Raw genomic sequence first — 20,956 nt, forward strand, 5'->3', positions numbered from 1 at the left:
CGTTCAAACTAGCCTACATTTGAACTTAAGTTCAGCTGGTGCAACTGGCTGCAGGTGTCCACATACTTTTGGCCATGGAGTGTAACTAAGCTGTATGGGGAATATATTGAAGCCTTTACTAGATAAGCACTAAAGCTGTTGTGTAAGTTAAGGTGCTATGAAAAACATAGTTTAATTTTCACAAAGAAGAAATGAAGGCTTAGTAGCTAGCCAGCTAAGTTAGCACATGAGGCCTTTCCAAGTCTGGATAAAGTTATGTTAATGTCATTGTTGAAAGTCCTTCAGGAGTTCACTGCTCTGGGAGGAGCAACAAGCACACTCTCATAATTAGAGGCAGTAGCCATAGAGTTGAGATGTGAAGACATGGCCGTGACTATTTCCAGGTTTAGGAAGCAAAAACCCCTTTCATTTTTCGCATACACATTGTCATTTATAAAAAAAACAACAAAAAAACAAGCATTGATGGAAAAAAAAAAAGGCTAAGGTGCAAGGCTGTGTAAATATGGGAGTTAGGGTATAGTACTCATCCCAGAGAGAATTGCACCATCAAAGCCCCCCAATTACAGAGCTCAGAGAGCACAATAACTTGTCGCTCTGTTGGGAGAGAGAAAGTATATCTAGAGCTAGTCATACAAGATAGACCTAACTTTACATCCATAGACTGTAAAGGGTTACAACATTAAGACAAGAAGAACATGGTCCAGTGTTTTGTGGAATGCACTACATAGCTGTCATCTCTACAGCAACATGACGCTAAATCGAAGGTTTGTTTACATTGTGCAAAAAACATGAATGTCTTCTATAATTCTAAGTCTATGTGCTTGACACACCTACCAAATCGGCAATGACACCCATTACGCAAGTTTTGTTGTGCAATCACCATAGTAATGGCCTATAAGAGTCACGGATATTGTGGTAGTGTTTGGTACCATTTGAAACAGAAAAACACAATGTCGCAGTAACGAGTTTGAGGCATTTATAACCGAGGATCATTACAGCAACCTTGAGTATCTTTTTCTAATCTCAGAGAATCAGAATCCACGTCAAAAGCGCTTCCTGAACCAAATGTCTCACTCTATTGTAGCGTTTGCTCGTCCTTCCTGTTCAGCTTTCCCTTTGTCCTTGTTTCAAGTGTGTCTAAAGTGAGTATTGATTAATCTTTAGATTACTGATTTATTGTACCCTGAGCTGCACTGCATCAACCTTTGTTGAAATGGCAAAAAAAGAATTGAATTGAATTGAATTGAATTGAATTGAAATGAATTGAATGCTTTATTAGTTTATAGGAATGGCTGTTATTGATAATATTTATTCTTGAATAGTTTGATTCATGGCCAATTCCAGTGCTTGAATGATATATTGTTTGAGTGTTTGGGATTCAGTGTAATTCTGTCCAATGCAATTCAATGTAAGATTTGTGGAGTAGCTAAGAGTTTTGAGTACTCAAGTTTGAATCATGAATGTCCCTAGTACACTCCAGCCCACTCCTACCTAAACCTGTCATCTTTTCAGCACACATTGAGGTTACACATGAACATTTTACTATTACAACATTTAGGTAAATAAATACCGCATTAAGATTGTTTGCTTACTGTGAAGGGACACGAGTGGCAGTTGCCTTTGTTTACATCCCGTTACACCCCTTGGCTTGACGAAATAGATCTTGGTTGTCTTCACGCTCAGCCTGTCTGTGACGTCAAAGCATTAGCATGGGGCCAGTGATCTACCGGGAACACATGGATGATTCTGGTGTCTATTTTCTCACCACTTAACGGGGCCGAACGGGGCTGAAGAACGGGACGACCTGCCAAAATCTAAGACGTCGCATCATGATAAACACCGCTGTCTCTGGGACCGCTACATACTTCTCCACTGGCCTCAAACATCATTTACTCAGACCTTGTCTCCCATGGGCCATGACACCTGCCTCCCATGGCCATGACACCTGGCTGTTTACGTGAAGAGAGAATTCCCCTCCTGACCTGCTTGCTGAATAACCCCGGTTTTAGGCCGACTCACGTAAATATTGTAACTGGGTTAGAATATCACAGGTAAGCACGTACTCTGATTACGAGAAACCCTTCCTCCCATATTAACCCTCATCCTAACAACATATTTAACATACAAGGACTACCGACTGAGGTCCCTGGGGACCCCAAGAATAAACTACTGTAAGAAACAACCATCATAGCAAAATGTTAACTTATTTCTGCTCAAAACATTATTAGTTATGTAATTAATGTCATCTGGAAAAAAAGGAAAGTTACAGTTAATTAAATGATGTATTGTATTTCTGACTGAACATCATCTTACCTTAGGAAGAGCAGTATTTAGGGTCATCACAGAGCACATGAGGAAATCTGTCTGCTGCATCTGTGTCTGTCTCCTTCAAAATGATTGACAGAATGCACCCCCCCCCCGATAGTGTGTGACACTTTAAATTAGGACCCATGGCAAACATGAACTCAATAAAATAGTTCCATCTATTAAAACTGCATAGGCGGAATTGGGTGCTTTTGACTGGGGTCCCCCAGGACCCCAATACATTGGTATTTTTAAAAAAGCACTAATTAAAACAGAAAAAGAAAACAATGGTATGAAGTCATTAGGAACAAATTGATTGGCAAAGTCATGAAAAATTGGAATGATAGAATAAAGCACCTGTGAGATATGACAAAAAGTATAGCTCTGGGGTCTGTGGGTACCCCAGTCGGTAGGATGAGTGTTAAACAGGTTAGTGTAGCATGGAAACATCTTACTGCTTTCACTTTTGGTGTTCACCATCTATCAAACTCAGATTCACATTATGGGTACATCTCTCTGTGAACAAAAACATGAAATTGAGTACTTGTACTTACTATTATTACTGGAATCATAATTAGATTCTCCTGTATTAGAAGTAAGCTATTGCTCAGTGAAAGAGGGAGGGGGGATTTTCTGTTAACTGTTCATAACAACAGGGAGACTCAATCACAGGGTATCAAAGGTTTATGGAAACAATTAACCTGAATAAAACCTTACCAGAGTATGGACACTAGACATTACTCCATCCTTCCTACAGTCTCCACAAAGATTGAAAGCTAGTTCACAGAGGAGAAAACGTAACAGCCATTAGCCATGGGATGTAACAAGCTCTCTGATTGGTTACCTTCTCCTTCCCACATCCATGTCATACGTCTGCATATGACATGCCAGGTGATAGCCAATCAGAGAGCTTGTTACATCCCATGGCTAATTTGTATTGTTTTACCTCGTTTTACCAGCGCAAGGCCCAAAGTGTCACGGAAAGGCTAAAAGGAGAGGCTAAATGACTAAGCAAATCGAATAGCTAATAGGAATTCCCCTTTTTATTGCCCATTAAAATATCAAATAATGAATTACTTTGTAATTTAGTCTATTTATTCATAGATGAATAAATTAATTTGTAAACAAATTTATTAATGCCTATTCTTATTGTACAATTAGTTATTAATTAATGAAATGCTTTATTACTATTTCCGTGACACTTGTGGTCCTCCATACTGAAGTGCATCTGTATCACAGTTGAGTTCCACTTGTTCTCAGTTTGGGAAATAAATTGAGCACACGGTTATTGCTTATTCATCATCACTTTTGTCATTTCAACATTTTTATTTCCTTTTGTCAAATACAGGAAGTTCATGTACAGAAGAGGAACTGGGAATTAGAGACTGAAGTAGCTGTACAGTATTTACAAATTCAAATCAAAAAATGCTATGCAAGAGTTTCCACATATCATCAGGTCAAACTCCCAAATCATAAGAAATATTATAATCAACAACAAACAGATATAAAGGACAGACATTAAACACAGACTTTTACGCTTTCGGATCATTTCACCTGCCACACTTTCTTTCAGAAAAGGACAGTCATGCTTTATTTTTTCTTCATTACAGGCATAAATCCTCTCTTTCATTGTCTTTTGAAGAACAAACAGAAAGAACACAGCTTAGTTTTAAATACATTTCCCCTCAATCTCAATCTTTTTCTTATTAGAGCAGACAGAAATAAGGGAATATCACGTAGTCCTTTTAAACGCCCCTTCCCTTCACTTCTATCTTGCTCAGTTCTATTTTTTCTTTCACCTGTTAGAGGTGGTATGAGCGAAGGATTGTAGGCGGGTCATTTCATGTATACCCCGATAAAACATTATTATTCAAAAATAATAACAGCAAACAATCTCAGCTAGGGAGGGTACTTTTTAAAAATGTCCTTGTATAAATTATACAAACCATAGTTATCAATACATATTTATAGACAGTTTAAATGTGTGTGTGTGCATATGTGTGTGTATGTGTGTGTATGTGTGTGTGTGTGTGTGTGTGTGTGTGTGTCAATGCAGATCTTGACAAAAATCTCTTTTGTAGTGCCAAACAAATTTGCCATCGTCCCTTTTCTTTCCTCTTCAGGAAAAGCATGGACATTGAATCCTTCACATTCACAAAGTTCATTCCTCTTCTCCTCTCCTTTGAACACGTTTCTTGTAATCAAGGGAAAATAACTCAATAATAAAACAATTCTTTTTTTTTTTTTTTTAAAGTTAAAACCCATCTTCTACAAAACCAAACAAAGCCAAAACTGGAACCGTCCCACTCCAGCACCCATGTAGTTTCTTTCATTGGATTCCTTTGTTTCACAAACACTGCAGCCTGGATGCCTCCATCTCTCAAATACTGCAGGTGGATGTGTGTGTTTCCCGCCTGGTTGTGATCCTCCTTCAGGCCTTGGCACCGAGGCTGAGCAGCTCCATGAAGGAGTTGAAGAGGCTCTCCAGCCAGCCCTGGTTGGCCATGCACTGCTGCACCACCTCCTCCTGGCCGGGGTCCTCCGCCGCCTGCTCAATACTGTCCGTCTGGCCAGGGAACAACAACTCAGTCAACATACAATGGCCTTTAGTGTAGCTAGAAGAAAAAACACATCTAGGAGAGTGGGAGGATGTGCATACAACTGGAAATACTCTGGCCCTGTAGTAGCTGAAAATGGAATAACTGCTAGATAATGTAATAACTTGTCAAAATGTAATAAAATGTCCCTCTAAATCAGTGGTTCTCAACGTCCCTCAAGGACCACCAGGGGTCCTTGAGGGGGCTCCAGGGGGTCCCCAGCAAATTGATGAATTGTTAAACTTCAGCATAATTTCATTTACAAGAAGTTAACACAACTAGAGAATGTAGAAGAACGACTGTTTGATCATAGTTTCACTGTTATCTCTCTACCTACAATACAGATAGTCATGGAATTCTGGACAAAATCATATCTGACAGTAAAAATATGCTCAGATTTGGGTCCGAGAGACAAAATCTCATCAAATGGGGATCCGTGGCTCTAATGGGGACTAAATTAGGGGTCCTTGATATGAAAAAGGTTGAGAATTACTGCTCTAAATGGGCTGAAAATGTAGTAAAACCTGTTAATGTAATAATGATAGATAACGTAATAACACATTATTACATTAACTGGTGATTGTTGATTTATAAGGGGTGTAACATTATTAACTGATGATGTAATAATAATGATATCGACTAATAATGTAATGACTTGAATTTCTACATTCTTCTTAGTCTTACCAGTTACTGCATTATTAGTCAATATTATTATGACATCAGCTTAAAATGTTACACCTTGTGAAGTAATAATTGCTGGTTTATGTAATAGCGGTGTTTTTATATTATCCAGCAATTTGTTACATTAATGGGGATTTTATTACATTTTGACAAATTATGACATCATCTGAAAGATATTACATATTCAGACACTATTATAGGAATTAAAATTTTGGATGTTAGCCCCCCCAAATGTAAAAAGGTGCAAAATGTAGTAAGGCGCGCAAGAGCTTCACTGGCACCAGAGCCAAATGGAGTCCCCTACTGGTTGGTTATATCAGTGGTTCTCAATCTTTTTGGCTCATGGCTTAAAAACAAAGCAATGTCTACTCGCGACCCCCGTCACAAGTGTGCAAGCGAGTTCAACCAAAGAATGATTTTCCCTTTTCAGGTTGTTTCACTTGATTCATTATCAGAGGAGGCCGAGAGGCTGAAAACTATTCAGTATTTCACAAGAAAAATAGCAAAAATTTGAGAAAAATCAAAAAAATAGACATGATAATACATTGTATAGTAGAAATATGCTTTTTTCCGATCCCATAAATCATCTCGCGACCTCCCAAAATTATCTTGCGACCCCAGGTGGATCCCGACCCCCAGGTTGAGAACCACTGGGTTATATGAGAGCGCACCAGATGAAGCTCTTATGTTGAAGCTCATGAAGTTAGCGTGGAAGAAACAGTTTATTCCTAGATCATGGCATAGAGCAGGAGGGATTTTCATTACCAAAGAGAAAGATTCAGCAGATATCAGTCAATTTCTGCCAGTTTGCCTCCTTAATGTGAAATCGAAGACTTTCTTTAGTGTAGTGGTGCAAAGGCTGTCAAGCTACATAGAATAGGTTCATTGATACAACAGTGCAAAAAGCTGGAATACTGCAGGGAGAGCTGTGCTACCCACCCATCAGGGCATATATGGATTATATGAATACTATGACTACTATTACTACAGCAACACCTGAAAATTTGTTGTGTTTGAGCGGTTAAATATTGCATTTACAAAATTTTCCCTGAGCTATATATACTGCACAGAAATTAACCATCCAAACCAAAATCATGAAATAATATGGGACTTTTAAATGCTTTTGGTTGCATTTATCAATAAAGGCAATTCCAACAGTTATGTACAATCAATACAGTATTTGTGCATGGATGTTACTGTATTAGTGGAACTATTTTTTTCTACTTTAATCCTGAGTGAATATAACAACATGCCCATTCATGATTTCTTGCATTTTGTATTAACCACTGGGTGGGTTCAGCTTAAAAAACCACAAAACAAAGTGAAGGAACGTTTGAAGGTCGGGCAGAAGCAATTGTCCTTACCTCCTTCTTGCAATGCAGGAAGGTGTGATATTTGTAGTGGTGAAGGGAATGATAAAGACTGTAGATCCGGCAAGTCTCGGTCGAGAGCTTGAGATCCTAAGAGGGATGCCGGGGGGAGAAAATGAGGAAAGATTTTTAAACAAGTTCAGGCCTGAACATGAACACATGAGCTTTGTTCCAGAGTGAAACCTGGAGTAACAATCACTCTTACAAAACCATCAACAGCAAAAATGTTAATTATAATACATTTTGAAGGATAGCGGGTAATTCCTAAATTGACAAAGTAACACTCACTTACAGATTGAATCCTGTATATTTTAGATTCAGATATTGAACAATGAGCATCGGGTAATGTTTTGTGAGGCCGTTAGAGACAAAACTGCAGTAAAAGCCTCCAGGCTTCCATCTGCATTAGGAAAAGGTTAGGTTATCATTCAATCTCTATAAATATCTTAGGCGTCATTACAGAAAAAAATTCTTGTCCTTAAGGTCAAAGATAGGAAAAATCTTATTTTGCTATTACAGAAGTAAATCCTAAACTCATGGTTGTGTCCTATCTTATCTACCTCCTGTGTTAGCACTTAAATTAGGAAATCCTAACCCCCTAATCCTTTTTTGTAAATTCTAAATCTCAGTCGGAAATTGTTTGTTTTTGCCTATATTTAGGACTGGTTCAGTGCTATTCTAAAATAGGATTCCTAAATTTGGATATATTCTCAAGTTAGGATGCTTCTGTAAGAGCTAAATTCATATCTTAAGATAGGATTTTTTCTGCCTTACTCTGTAATGGCAAAAATCTTAAATATCCTCCTAAACTGAGACAGGATAGGACTTTGGTTACCCACAATCCTTCAAAAAGTACAATAGTGAGTTGATAGTGTGACTGCGACTATAGCAGGCTGATGCTGTAGCCGTGGTGGTTCTGACCTGCTGTTTAGGCATACTCCTCTTGACCCGGTTGAGGGTTTTGCGATTGTAACCCTCTCCACCAAGGTGAACCTTGACGGCTCCAGAGTCCAGTGGGTCTGCTGTCATTTTGGGGAAGATATGTAGAGCCTCCTGGAGAGAGGGACACAGAAATTCAGCTCAGGTTTTAGTTCTCAGATGATGACTTCGTAGGATGGCTGCATCTTTCCTTTTATAAATCTTTGTTTGAATTATCCTGTGCATTTACCCTTTTGTGTATAGCATCTTTTGTAGTAGCTTATTTATGGTATATTGGCTTTGTTAGTATATTAGTATATTGACTTGGTAGCATAGCCTTAATCCTAACCCTCTTCATACTAGGCTTGGGCCGATATTCGATATTAGCGAATATTAAGATATTTTGTGAATATCGCAATATTTCCCATGATATATAATATAGAAATGTGATAGAAATGAAATGTAATCCCCCCCCCACACACACACACACACACACACACCACCCCCGTATACTATGATATATTATGGATATTTTGGCAGGACAGTATCGCAATATAAAATTTTGGATATTGCTCAAGCCTACCCCATACCCTAACCAGGGTCTATATCCACATCCCACCCAACATTCACCACGCTGGTAAATATTTGTATTGTTTTTTTTAAACTATTCATTTGTTCACATTGGTGTTTTTTCCCTTTCATTTATCCTTTATATGTATTCTTTATTTATCCTGTAAAGCACTTTTTAACACTGTTCTGATAAGTGCTCTATAAATAAAAGATATTCTGACCATAATAAATCATCATCAACAGGTGATCAGCTCTAATAGAGAACTTAGTGTGATTTTAGGGGAAGGAGTGCCTCTAAAACCGACAGCTAGAAGAATAAAGAGGTTTACCTGGTGCTGGGCGATCATGTTGACTCTCCTCAACAGCCTCCTCTTCTGTTCGCTGAGCAGGCTGTCAATCTTCCTCATGGGCGGGAGGTACAACTCATCTGAAGGGCAAACGGAGTTTCATTTTACATTCTAGTCATTTGTCTAACTCTAATCCAGAAAGACAGCCAGTGAGGTCAACAGTAGAATGAGCTGCAATTCCTAGATGACCAACAAGCGTTACAAGCAACTAATAGATGGAGGTCAAGGGTCAGAGGTGAGATTACCCTGACAAGTGATGGAATAAATATTCCTGTGACCCTAGAATGATCATGGATGATAGAGAAGCGCTAGAGAAAGACATACAACTCTTTCTCTAGCCCCCCACCCCCCCTTATCATGGTGCATCATGTTGGTTCAGGCAGAACACTGAAGTCGGCTGATCGGCTACCAGCTGACTCTTACTATCACCAATCACATTCAGTCAACATACTTGTTGCTTCACATAGGCTAGCTACATGTACTATAAGGATGGCGGTCTGAGTATAAGTTAATACATAGGTTTTATTTTACTCCTTCTAAGCTCCACAGGATGGGCTTGCTGACCAATAATTTATGTTGGAAATGTCAGACAGAAACAGGAACATTTTTACATGCAATTTGGGAGTGTTGTTTACCCATTTTGGGAAAAAGTACTAGAATACATAGGGAAGTGGTTGGGTTCGACGGTACCTGTATCACCAAGACTATGCCTACTGGGGGACCAAACAGAATTGCCCAATATATCAAAATATGACTTTGCAGTGATAAGTGTAGTAGGGTTGTCACGGCTGCCCGAGTGATCCTCAGATTATGGAAAAGTACATCCTCTTCAGATCTTAAAAAATGGATAGAATCTATGTTAGAATTAGTATCATATGAACACATGTTAGCTAGAGTCAATGATAAAGGTGAGAACTTTAAGAGGTCATGGGACAGCTTTTTCGCTCATAGCATTGCTGGGACACGGTGATGATCTGGTTGTATTGCTATAACTGCTAAATGTTTATTTTGGTTGTTCTAAATATGTGCATTTACCATGGGCCTTTGGATGTTTTATAACTAAAGGTAATAATACTGTCTGTTTGTGTATATTTAAATAAATAAAAACTTTAATAACAAAGGATAGCAGTCTGGTGTTGGCTCAGGTTTTATTGTGCTTCCCACAGAATCTCTCACATGCTGCTTGGATTCATCTGGGGAGCATCTTCAAGAGCAGAGCCTTTTCCGCCAAATACATCTGTAAAACCATTTGTTGCTACAAATAGTCCTCCTTTGACGTTAGTGTCTCTGACTGAACCGTATTTAAATCAGGTAGTCTCACTGAGATCCAGATTTCATTTTAAGAGAGACCTGAGAACAAACAACATTCACAAAAATGATAAAGAAAACAAACAATACAATTCAATCACACAGCACCATACATTATAAAAAAAGGCAATTACAAACATCACAGAAAATCTGAGATATCATTGTTTTAAAATCATTGAGGGTTCAGAAGTTAATAATATAAAACCAACCAGTGCTGTGATCATATTTTTGTTATAGTTCTGATTTACTGATTTTGATTGACAGCTTGGCCACTGATTGGCAGCTTGGCCACTGATTGGCAGCTTGGCCACACCCATAGTAATTGGGGTGTGGTGCAAGTTAACAAAGGGAAGTGGGAAAAGTTTGAGGAACAATGGAGTCCTAGCTTTAGTTGAGCGCAAACACAATTTTTTAACCATCTCATCATTTAAGAACATCTTATATACATCTATCATCTATTTTCTCTCTTTCATACACACACATTTGAACATACTTTATTGTGCTGTTTATTGTGCTGGCCTACAACGGTTTGGTAGGATATTTGAGCTTATTATTTTCAAACAATGAACATCCATATGGTGCCTGGATCTACAACAAAGGTGCGTTAAAACAACTCTTCTATTGCTGGGGCAGTGGCTATAATTTTGAAACGGAATAGCCTCTATAATAAGTATGGGAAGGTCATTCTACCACTGGAGAAGTCCAACCAAAGGCTACAGCAGGTGATTTCACTGATTACTTCCTCCTCTCTGTTTGAAGGTATGCTAATCAATGAAATCACCTGGTGCACACGGTTGAACACTCCTGTCCTAGAGGCTCCCGGTGTGTCCTCACCATCAGTGTCCTCCAGAGCTTGGATCATGTCGGGGTCGAGCGCCGTGCTGACCAGCATCTCCACGTAGCTCCTGAACATCTCCCTCATGGCCCGGCTGTTCACGCTGCCCCGCACAGGCCCTGGAACACAAAACACACACATATACACTAACGCCGTGTTCCGTTTTCAATTCGGAAGTCGGACATTCCCAGCCGGTAAGTCTGTGCGTTCTAGCGGTCCAGCTCAGAAAAGCCAGGGAAAAGCCTATGATACATTTTATCTCCTTGTGCTATGATATTTTGTATGTAAAAGCTGACATGTCAAGGGCTATAATCAGAGCTTGGGAAACCGAGTTCGGCCCAGGTCCACATGTAAAAATGTGAAAGGTACCCACGGTCACTTCTTGTCTTGTCCTCATATTGCAATTATTTGGGATAATGTAAAGACATAACTAGAAGGTATGTTGTGTTGCAATCTGGAGAAAAAAACCCTGGATGTTTGTGTTAGGAGTTTTGGAAGATAGGCCACCACTAGACAGGAATCAGCTTAACCTTCTGAGGAAAATATTGTGTATATATGTATACGTATATATATATTTGTATTTTATTTTTGGTGTTTCTTGTTTTTGTACCCTTTGTTGCTTGGTTCATGTGTTTTATTGGTTTGTTTTTATGTTTGGACACTTAAAATTAGAATTGACCACAGAAAAGCCAGGGAAGAAACGTGGACTGCTAATGTGAATACAATCCACATTTGCCCATCATTTATGTTTGCTGTAAATTCACATATGTGCTTTCTTCAGTTTCCCATATCCCACTCATTGTTACCTAAGGCATTTATACTGACACTCCTATTCTGACACTTGTTTTAACACGGCCAATTCTCCACTGGACCTCCATTATGGTGCCAACTGTGGTTTCTGGATTTGTGACGAAACTGGAAAGTCTCTATAGTCGTCAACTAATATCATTTTTGTTGGCTTTGAGTTGAAGTGAGCCATTATACAACATAAGTGTAGAGTAGCAGGTTATAATGTGGTTGTACTACTCAAGTTTAGGTGTGGCGACTGAACTTAGTTAAGAAGTTAAAGGGAAACCAAAAACAGAGACTACTTTTCAGGTTGGACTGAAATCTACTGGTTAAAAAAGCAGCTTGGTTGCTATTGGCTGATCCATGACAAAACATTAACCACTAGATGTTAGTTCAACCTTAAAAGTAGTCTCTGTGTTTAGTTCAACCTGGTCTCACACAAATACATGAAATGAACACGACTTGTTAACACCAAATTGCGTGTTATGTGAAGGAGACACGACTATAAAAAGGAAGCAGTCTCACATTGAGGTAGCGCAGTGGAAAGTAAGGGTGTTGTGGTTGGAGTCACATTTTAATTCTTAGCCAAAGTTTTTCTTATTTATCCATGACCAATATCACGATAATTCACGCAATATCGAATACACAATTGTACAAGCTTTTAAACTTATCAACCTATAATATACTAGTGGTAGGTAAACAAACAATAATAATAATACTTGAAGTGAAAAATTTGTCTTTTTAATTCAAGTGGGTTCCCTTTTCCACAATCGGCACGTTTCCAGAAATAGCCGGAATGAGCAAATTACACCAAATGGCTGTTGTTTCCTCCAATGCTTGAATAGTAGGGCTGTGCAAAAAAATCGATACAGTTGAGTATTGCAATATTTTTTTCCATGATACTGTATCGACTTTCCAGCCCCTCGTATTGATACATTAAATTTTTTTTTAAGGTTTTAAACGGATTTAAAATGTCTAAAATTTCCCTCAAATCCCTTTGAATTAAATAGCTTTGACTCAATTTGTCCGCTGAGTTATCAATATAATGTGATGTACATATTAGACTACCCTGGTACACAGCAAGTTGTATTTTCAGCTGTATTTTAAAATTTTCAGTAAATTATGTAGAATATTGCAATGTATCGCAATATGTATCGTATCGCAATGTATCGTGATACGATCGTATCATGACCCATGTATCGTGATATGTATAATTTCGTGAGGTCCTTGCCAATACCCAGCCTTATTGAATAGTAAGATCAAATTTCTAGGCTGCTAATAATAATAATAATAATAATAACAATAATAATAATAATAACTATTATAGCCTACAAATGTGAGATGTAATTTGGAAGAAATTAAAAACCCGGCAAGAAAAATCTGCCCCCCCCTCCCCCCCAAAAAAAACAAAACAGCGATAATATTGTACATTGCGATATTTTGGCGGGATAGTATTGCGATATAAAATTTGCGATATTGCCCAAGCCTAACACACACACACACATACACACACAGAGCTGCTGACCTTCGTCATCGCTGGGCGGGTCAGGAGAGGAGTCGGAGGAGGACGGCACCTCCTTCAGCCACTTCTTCCTCTTCTTGGGAGGAGGCTCTGCGTTGTCCTTTAATGTCCTGGCTCTGGGCTGACGCTCTGCCTTCTTCTCTCCTCCCCGCTTCTCCTCCTTCAGCCTCCTGCGCTCCGCCACGCCGCTCCTCCTCTCCCTCTCCTCTCTTTCCCTTTTCTCCTTCTCCCGCTGCTTCTCCTTCTCCTTTTCCCGCCTCTCCTTGTGCTCCCCCTCCCTCCTCTCCTTCTCCTTCTGCTCCCTCTCCCTCCTCTCCTTCTTCTGCTCCCTCTCCTTCTCCCTCTCCCGCCGCTCCCTCTCCTTCTGCTCCCTCTCATTCTCCCGCTGCTCCTTCTCCTGTTTCTCCTTCTCTCTCTGCTCCCGCTCTCTCCTCTCCTTCTGCTCCCTCTCCTTCTCCCTTCTCTCCCTCTCCCTCAGCTCCCGCTCTTTTTGCTCCCTCTCCTTGTCCCTCCTTTCCTTCTCCTTTTGCTCCTTCTCTCTCCTCTCTCTCTCCTTCTGCTCCTTCTCCCTCCTCCCCCTCTCCTTCTCCCGCTCCTTTTCTTTCTCCCTTTCCCTGTGCTCCCTCTCCTTTTGCTCTCTCTCCTCTTTTTCCCTCTCTTCCCTTTCCTTTTCTCTCCTTTCCCTCTCCTTCTGCTCCCTTTCCTGCTTCTCCTTCTCTCTCTGCTCCCTCTCCTCCCTCTCCTTCTCCCTCCTCTCTCTCTCCTTCTGCTCCTTCTCTTCTTTCTCCCTTTGCTCCCTCTCCCTCTGCTCTCTCTCTCTTTGCTCTTTCAGTTCCCTCTCTCTCTGTCTCTCCTTATCTCTCTCGTCCCTCTCCACTCGAGGCGGAGTTTGATTGTGAGTGGAAGGCGGCGGCGGCTTAGGGAGTGATTGGCGCCTGTCAATCAGTGAGTTAAAAAAGTGAGACAGGGTAGTGAATGAAGCTCCTATTAAATCAGCTGCACACCAAATGTGATTTCATGAAGTGAACAGTTCACCTCCATTAATTAACCAGGCCCGCAATGTGACAAGCATAAAAGGTTTGAAATGGATATGATGGTTGCATCAAGAGAACCAATCACATTTGGGCAAAAATCTAGTTCTCAAATTCTCCCCGTCATTACATTTTTGTTTCTAGTCCCACTTCACCTCTGAATGGAAGATGGGAGAGAGAATTATCAGGATTATTATCAGGAGCATCTTGACAAATGAAATAATGCATGGAAAGTGGCAGACGTTGTTGGTCTACCTGGTGTGTAAGGTCTCCTAAGGTAGCCTAAAATATTTCAGCCGCTAACTTTAGCTCGGGCAGGCTAAACAATAGGCTGGGTGATATGGACAAAATCAAATATCACAATACCTCAATATCGATATTGCGACAATATTGTAGGGATCACTACTGGTGCTTTCACAAAATATTTACACAATGAGATTTTTGATAAATAATCATCAGCAATGTGAATATAATGACTAAGTGGGTAAAGGCAAATAATAGAACAGCTAGAACAGTCTGGTAAGTTCAGAAAAGACAATATCTAGTCTCATATCACAATATCGATATAATATCCAGCCCTACTAAAAAAGTCATGTTAGTTTGCTAGCCTACCTATTCTATCACATCCAAATAACACTTTTTCCAGACAAATGATTATGGATTACATTTGGCAAAGCTGAAATGAAATACAAAATAGGTCTACATAAACAAATAATTTTAATTTGCTTCATTTAATTTGTTCCCAGAATACACCCAGCGACATGTGTCAGAATGTGTCAATATGTCAATGTCAGAATACTTTTGAAGACATGTTTCTGTAACTGTACAACATATGTACCAAATTTTGTGAAGACTGGACAAATGGTCAATGGCCGATTTTGTTATAGGCCATGCCTGCTTGAAACTTCATTGGCTAGTATCAGCTGAACCATCTAAGATATCAAAATACCGAATGAAATTTTCAATCAGCTCAGTCCATAGATGGTTTCTGCAGATTTTGGTAACTGAGATGTCCAATGGTGAAGATGTCAAAAAGATGTTTTTCAGAAAAGCCAAAATGGTAGGAAATTCAACAGGGTAGGCAAAGTTGTAGAGCATATCCGGCTGCATGTGTAGACCAAGTTCAGTGTCAATTGGACTCAAGCTGTAAGAGTTCTGGTCTTCTAAGTGTAATGAAGGTATTTATTTGATTATAGCACCACTATGTGGTCTAACAGGGTCATCCTTCTTGAATTAGAAGATGTTTGCATAGATGTTTCCTATAGTGCATTTTACATATAACAAACTTTATGATGATTGGACTGATGATCATTCAATTATGACCATTTCCCACCTGAAGTTCATCAGTTAATGATGGCTTAATTGTTTATTCAATCGGCCCGTTATAGTCCTGTAATATATCTATGTTCATTTAAGCTGTGTACCGAGTTTGGTGTTGATAAGTCAAAAACTCAAAAAGCCTTAGAGAAATGTTCCAAATGGCAGAAAACTAATATAGCTGACCTGGGTGGGTCCAATGGCAAAGTGGTATTTCTGGCTGCATTATGTATGCCAGGTTTCATGACAATTTGACTTGCTGTGTGGCATATACAGTATGTATAGCCTCTATAGTTTGTCCTTTATTTATAGCACCACCATCTGGCTGATTAGGGTCAAGTTTTCAGTGTTGTTATTGTAGCTGTACACCATTATCTACCATTTTGCCAAATTTGATGTCTCCATCATGAAGCAGGAATTAGGAAAATGTGCGAGAAGAAGAAAAAGAGGAGTTGAATAATTTGATTGGACAGGAGGCATTCCATGAGTGCTGATATACAGTATAACAGCACTGGGCTGTTTTACTATATGTATCACTCCGCTTTACAGGTTTTCTATTATAAACAGTTCATGTGTTGCTTAGCAACACTTGGTAGGGAACTCATAAAATCATAATCTGTTGTCTCAATGGCCATTGCTTGATAAATAGCTTTGTTTATAGAACTGTTGTATAAAAGCAATATCACTCTTATACTGTATATCAACACAGCTGTGATTGCTGTGATGTGTATATCAGCCGTGCTGATACAGTATAAGAGCACTCTCTCTCAGGAGGGTTTAAGGTTCTTGGACCCTTAATAATAATAATAATAATAATGAATCATTAGCAGACTTGAACCATTACCAATAAACTGCAGAGAAAGAAAAGGAATTGCTTGGAATTGGTGCCAGGAAAGCTAGATTGTAAACTGTACTGAATAAAAGGGTCTTGAGTCTAGATTTAAACTGCTGTGTTTTTTTGTTTGTTTTTTTATTTTTAATACACGTCTAAAATACAGGGGTCAAGGTTTTTCAGCTGTGTTATTTCACCAGATTTTACCGCTTAGCAAAGTTGTGTATCATCTAGATATGTGCATGAGAAAATCCCTCATCTGCACAGAACTGCAAGCTGAGATATGAGTGGTTGGAGGATCATGCAAATGTACAAACTAAGCCTTATGAGCAGTATGGTTCATTGTCTGAGCATATGTTCCTGTGAGTTATGATCAAAAATATTAAAACAAACAGGAAAATGAAGCCGATAGCCGGAGCCAACTTACCTCAGAGTCAGACCGGCTCTGTGCCAGGGCTTTCGGGAACACACTCGAACGTAATCCTTCTTGTTGACATTCTCCAAGAACTTCACATACAAACGCTGGTACCGCATTTTGGCATCACCAAAGTAGCCCAGATACTGAGGGAGGAGGGATTAAGAGTAAGCATCTAAACTTAAAACATTGTTCTATAACTGTATTGTCTATTTTATATGGAAATAGGTTGTCATCTTGAGTCTTTTGAAATAATTGCAAATTATTAAATTATACAGGATAGGATAAAGGGAAGGATACATTTTGGCCTGTTTGAATTCTGAGGACTGTTTGAATTCTGAGGACTTTAATACCCAGAAATCCTGTAAGGTGACGTCAGTAAACTGCCATGGCCCCATGCATGGATTTCACTCTTAATTTTCAATTCATCACTTCCTGTGTGGAGATGTTTTCCGGTGGCCATACAGACACCAGAATGTAATTTGGGTGAATCTACAGTGTCAATTACTGGGGTTTGGATGTTCTTCTCTGTTGCAGCGCCACTAAGAGATTTAGGCTGATAAGACGGCTGGATTTTTACATAAATACATACTGCACCTTTGAAGGAAAGTAGAGGGAGTCCTCTCTTAAAGGGGATGCCTGCTATAAGACTCACATTGCTGGTGGCACAGAACTGCCTCTGTCCATCTTTGATCTCTGGGCTGAATTTTTGCAGAAGGGCTTTCTGCACTCTCCAGATGGGTGGGGGTTCCCGGCCGGTCTGCAAGGCCATCTAGGTGACACACACACACACACACACAGACACACAGCATATATCAGTAATGACAAGGTGTTTATTATACTGTATACTCCCTGTCCATTTGGAGGAGTGGGGGGGGGGGTCACCTTAAGCGTCCCAATGTCCTCAGTGCGAACCACAAACTCGTCCCGTTCGCGGAAGATGCCCTCGCCCCCGCTCTCGCTGTCCTCCTCCTCGCTCTCTCCGGCGATGGCGGCATCGGCCTGCTTCTTGGCCAAGTGGAGGGAGGTGAGGCGCTGGGACGCCGGGGCCTCCTCCGGCGTGGGGGGCGACGGGGGCGGGGAGGACGTCGAGGAGGGCGAGGAGGAGGACAGCGAGGAAGGGGAAGGCTGCCCGGCCTCGGGTTCCTGGTCCTGGTCAGAGGAGGACGGGGGAGGCGTGGCGGAGGGCGGGGGCACCGACGAGGCCGGGGGCAGGGCGGAGACGGGCGAGGAGGGCAGGGCCGGGGGGGAGGTGGAGGGGGGTGGGGAGGTGCCCGCGGTGGGCGGCGGCCGGTAGGAGGGTTGCTGCTGCTGCTGCTGCTGCTGTTGAGGAGGAGACGCCACAGGCTCCTCCACGTCCTCGTCCTCGTCCTGCTGGACGGGCGGCGGGGACGGGACGGACAGGGGCGGGGGCGGGAGAGGGGAGGGGGAGCGGGAGGAGGAAGTCAGCGGTGAGGCGGAGAGGGACGGTGATGGAGAAGGAGGTGCAGGAGCAAGGGCGGGTCCAGATGGAGAATCTGAAAGGCAGGGTGAGGGGAGGAAATAAAAAAAAGTGATCAGTTGCCTGGTAACTGCTGCTGGTTTTAATGCAGGAATGATCCAACTGAATAATGTCATGGAAGATAGTCAGCTACACAGACAGGACAGACAGGCACACACATAAATAGATTACCTTCAACTTTAGGAACCTCTAACATCTGAAATTCAGACATCCCTCTCTCTTCCTCCTCCTCCTCCTCCTCCTCCTCTTCCTCCTCCAGGCCTCTCTGCTGCAGATTCAGCTTTTCTCTCAAACTTTCTTCATTGTCTGCATCCTCCCCTCCTCTCTTCTCCTCCTCCTCCTCCTCCTCCTCTTCCCCTTGCTCCTCCTCCCTCTCCTCTGCCTCTTCTCTGTCCGACTGCAGGGAGCCTGAATGTGGTTCTTCCTCCGCCGGCGTGTGATGCTGAGCGTACGCGAGCGCCTCCTCCTCGCTGTCCTCGACGTTGGTCGGGATGAGGGAGGGCGTGGCGGGGAGGGGCAGGCCGAGAGGCGGGTCCTGCGGGGTGGGCGGGGACGGGGTGGGCGGGGCTTGGGCCACGGCGGCGGCCATGGCGGCGGCCAGAGAGTGCGGCGTGTCGTAGAGGGCCGAGATGGCGGACGAGATGCTCTTCTGCAGGTCCTGGTTCTTGCTGACTGAGTCCTCCTCGTCAGAGGAGAAGGACGGCAGCGTCTCCAGGTTCCTCTTCAGCTCCTCGTCCAGACGTTTACAGGGACTCGGGCAGCTGCTGAGCGCCAGGCCGGCCGCCTCGCTCTCCCCTCCCTCGCCGAACGCTGCCTGGGGCGGAGGAGGCGGGGGTGGGGGAGGAGGAGGCGGGGACAGGGGCCTGATCCCGCCCTTCAGAGAGGAGCAGGGGTCGGGGGCCTCCTCCTCACCTCCCTCGGGCCCTGGCCCCAGGCCCGGCTGTTTCTTGCCTGTCTTGAGGAAGTCCAAAAAAGAGGCCATGAAGCCAGGTTTGAGCTCAGAGTTCTTATCATCGGTCTGCAAGGCAGAAAAGAGAGGAATCTCATGATTATTCACAAAAAGAAGAGATGATAATTCCACCATACTATCTCTGTTATTACAGTTCTTAGTATGTGTCCAATTGATCATGTTATTTTTAATCCCTTGACAATAGAGGTAGTAAAGTTAAACAGACAGCAGGGGGCAGCCAAGGGCCCTGCATTGCAATTGAGTAACCGTGGCAACAGCTGCCCTGGCAACAGCCTTCTCTCTCCTCTCTCTTTTGTCAGTCAGAAAGAGCTGGCTGTCAGTCAACTACAGCCTCCTCCTCACCAAACCTTCAAACACAAAAACACAACTAAACATCAAAATAATTTATTTGCAGTTCTCTCATTGCACTGAGGATTATACAACATCACTGGCCCTATTCATGTTCTTAAAGAACAGCTATGCAAAATGCAACTACCTTGAGTTTCCTGTCAATTCCACTGTGGTGCCTATAGGCACCTGAGACATGAATAAGGTACAGCATGTGTTGTTCTCTCTAGCACCGAAGGGACCTGAGGCCTGAGTTTGAATATTTGAGTCATGAATTATATATGATCCTCCTGGGTTTTACTCAGTTGTGTAGATGGTTTGAACCAACTTACTGAACTGGAGAGTTTCTGCATAGCAGCCCAGGCTTCTGGATTCAATTGCTCATCAATTTCTTTCTCCCACGTCATCTGTGGCGACATCAAAGAAAACTGCTTTCAAAAATCCATTTATCAAAGGTGACTCATTGTTAAAGTCTCTTGGGAGAAAGACTGTTGGATCTAAAACTAGGAACTGCTAGGAACAGCAGCATGTCTTCAAGGGTTGTCTACTTGAAGACATGCACAAATGTCCATCTTTTTGAAAGGAGTTCAGGGGGGTTGCAGAAAATGCAAGAACACATCCATCTATCTAGATTCTATTTAAGAGGGAAAAGGTGTTTACAACCTCATCTAAAGGAGGAGATACTGGAGGTAAGCTGTACCTAAACCTCTGCCAATTTCACAGTCAGAATATAGGCTGAAGATACTGTATGTCTCACTGTTACTGAGGCAAAATTCCCCACGTCAAAGTCGAAGCATTCCTCTGCAACCCCACACATCTATAGCTCCTGTGTCCACACATCCTGCATATGTTTGGCAAACAACTAGTAATTGACAGAGCACAAACACTTTGGATGTAGGCTTGAAGAAACGCATCAGCAGGTGGTTTTCCTACTGGTGCAGCTCGGCAGATCCAGGTATTTTCAAGGTATTTGGCAACCAGTCCTAAATTGTGTCTATGTGACTATGTGCCATGGATATGCAGCTAATCTAAAAAAAACAATTCTGCAAATGCTACGTATTCTTATTAAAGGCTTAGCTGATGAAGACTGTGATATACAGTTGGTTTGGCTATTGTTGACAAAATGCACTTACTGTAAGTGACTATGGATAAAAGTGTCTGCTAAATGACGTAATGTAATGCAATGTAAAGGAATCATAGATCATATGGAATACAGAAAATAGCTCTGTAGCTAATATAATAACCACACATTCCTCATACTACATAGATATTATGGATTACCCTCATACAAAAGCTTCTATGCCATTTTCAAGTGAAGATTA

At 41.6% G+C, this 20,956-nt stretch overlaps 1 protein-coding gene across 1 annotated transcript in view; it reads right to left on the reverse strand.

The window, feature by feature from the left end:
* Positions 1 to 4,624: 4,624 nt before the first annotated feature.
* Positions 4,625 to 20,956, reverse strand: part of prr12b (proline rich 12b) — a 32,254-nt gene continuing 15,922 nt past the window's right edge. Inside the window, exons 6-16 of the mRNA XM_071518995.1 lie at positions 19,967 to 20,041; positions 18,509 to 19,355; positions 17,722 to 18,353; positions 17,492 to 17,608; positions 16,849 to 16,982; positions 13,245 to 14,176; positions 10,930 to 11,049; positions 8,770 to 8,867; positions 7,874 to 8,005; positions 6,947 to 7,042; positions 4,625 to 4,870 (exon numbers count right to left, since the gene is read on the reverse strand). Of these exons, the coding sequence (XP_071375096.1) occupies positions 4,736 to 4,870; positions 6,947 to 7,042; positions 7,874 to 8,005; positions 8,770 to 8,867; positions 10,930 to 11,049; positions 13,245 to 14,176; positions 16,849 to 16,982; positions 17,492 to 17,608; positions 17,722 to 18,353; positions 18,509 to 19,355; positions 19,967 to 20,041 (3,318 nt within the window). The 3' untranslated portion in view covers positions 4,625 to 4,735. The remainder of the gene's footprint in view (positions 4,871 to 6,946; positions 7,043 to 7,873; positions 8,006 to 8,769; positions 8,868 to 10,929; positions 11,050 to 13,244; positions 14,177 to 16,848; positions 16,983 to 17,491; positions 17,609 to 17,721; positions 18,354 to 18,508; positions 19,356 to 19,966; positions 20,042 to 20,956) is intronic.

The sequence above is a fragment of the Centroberyx affinis genome, unplaced genomic scaffold (assembly GCF_046629955.1).
Source record: "Centroberyx affinis isolate AG114_WGS23_722 - 3 ecotype Tasmania unplaced genomic scaffold, CSIRO-AGI_Caff_v1 ptg000647l_1, whole genome shotgun sequence".
Lineage (NCBI taxonomy): Eukaryota > Metazoa > Chordata > Actinopteri > Beryciformes > Berycidae > Centroberyx > Centroberyx affinis.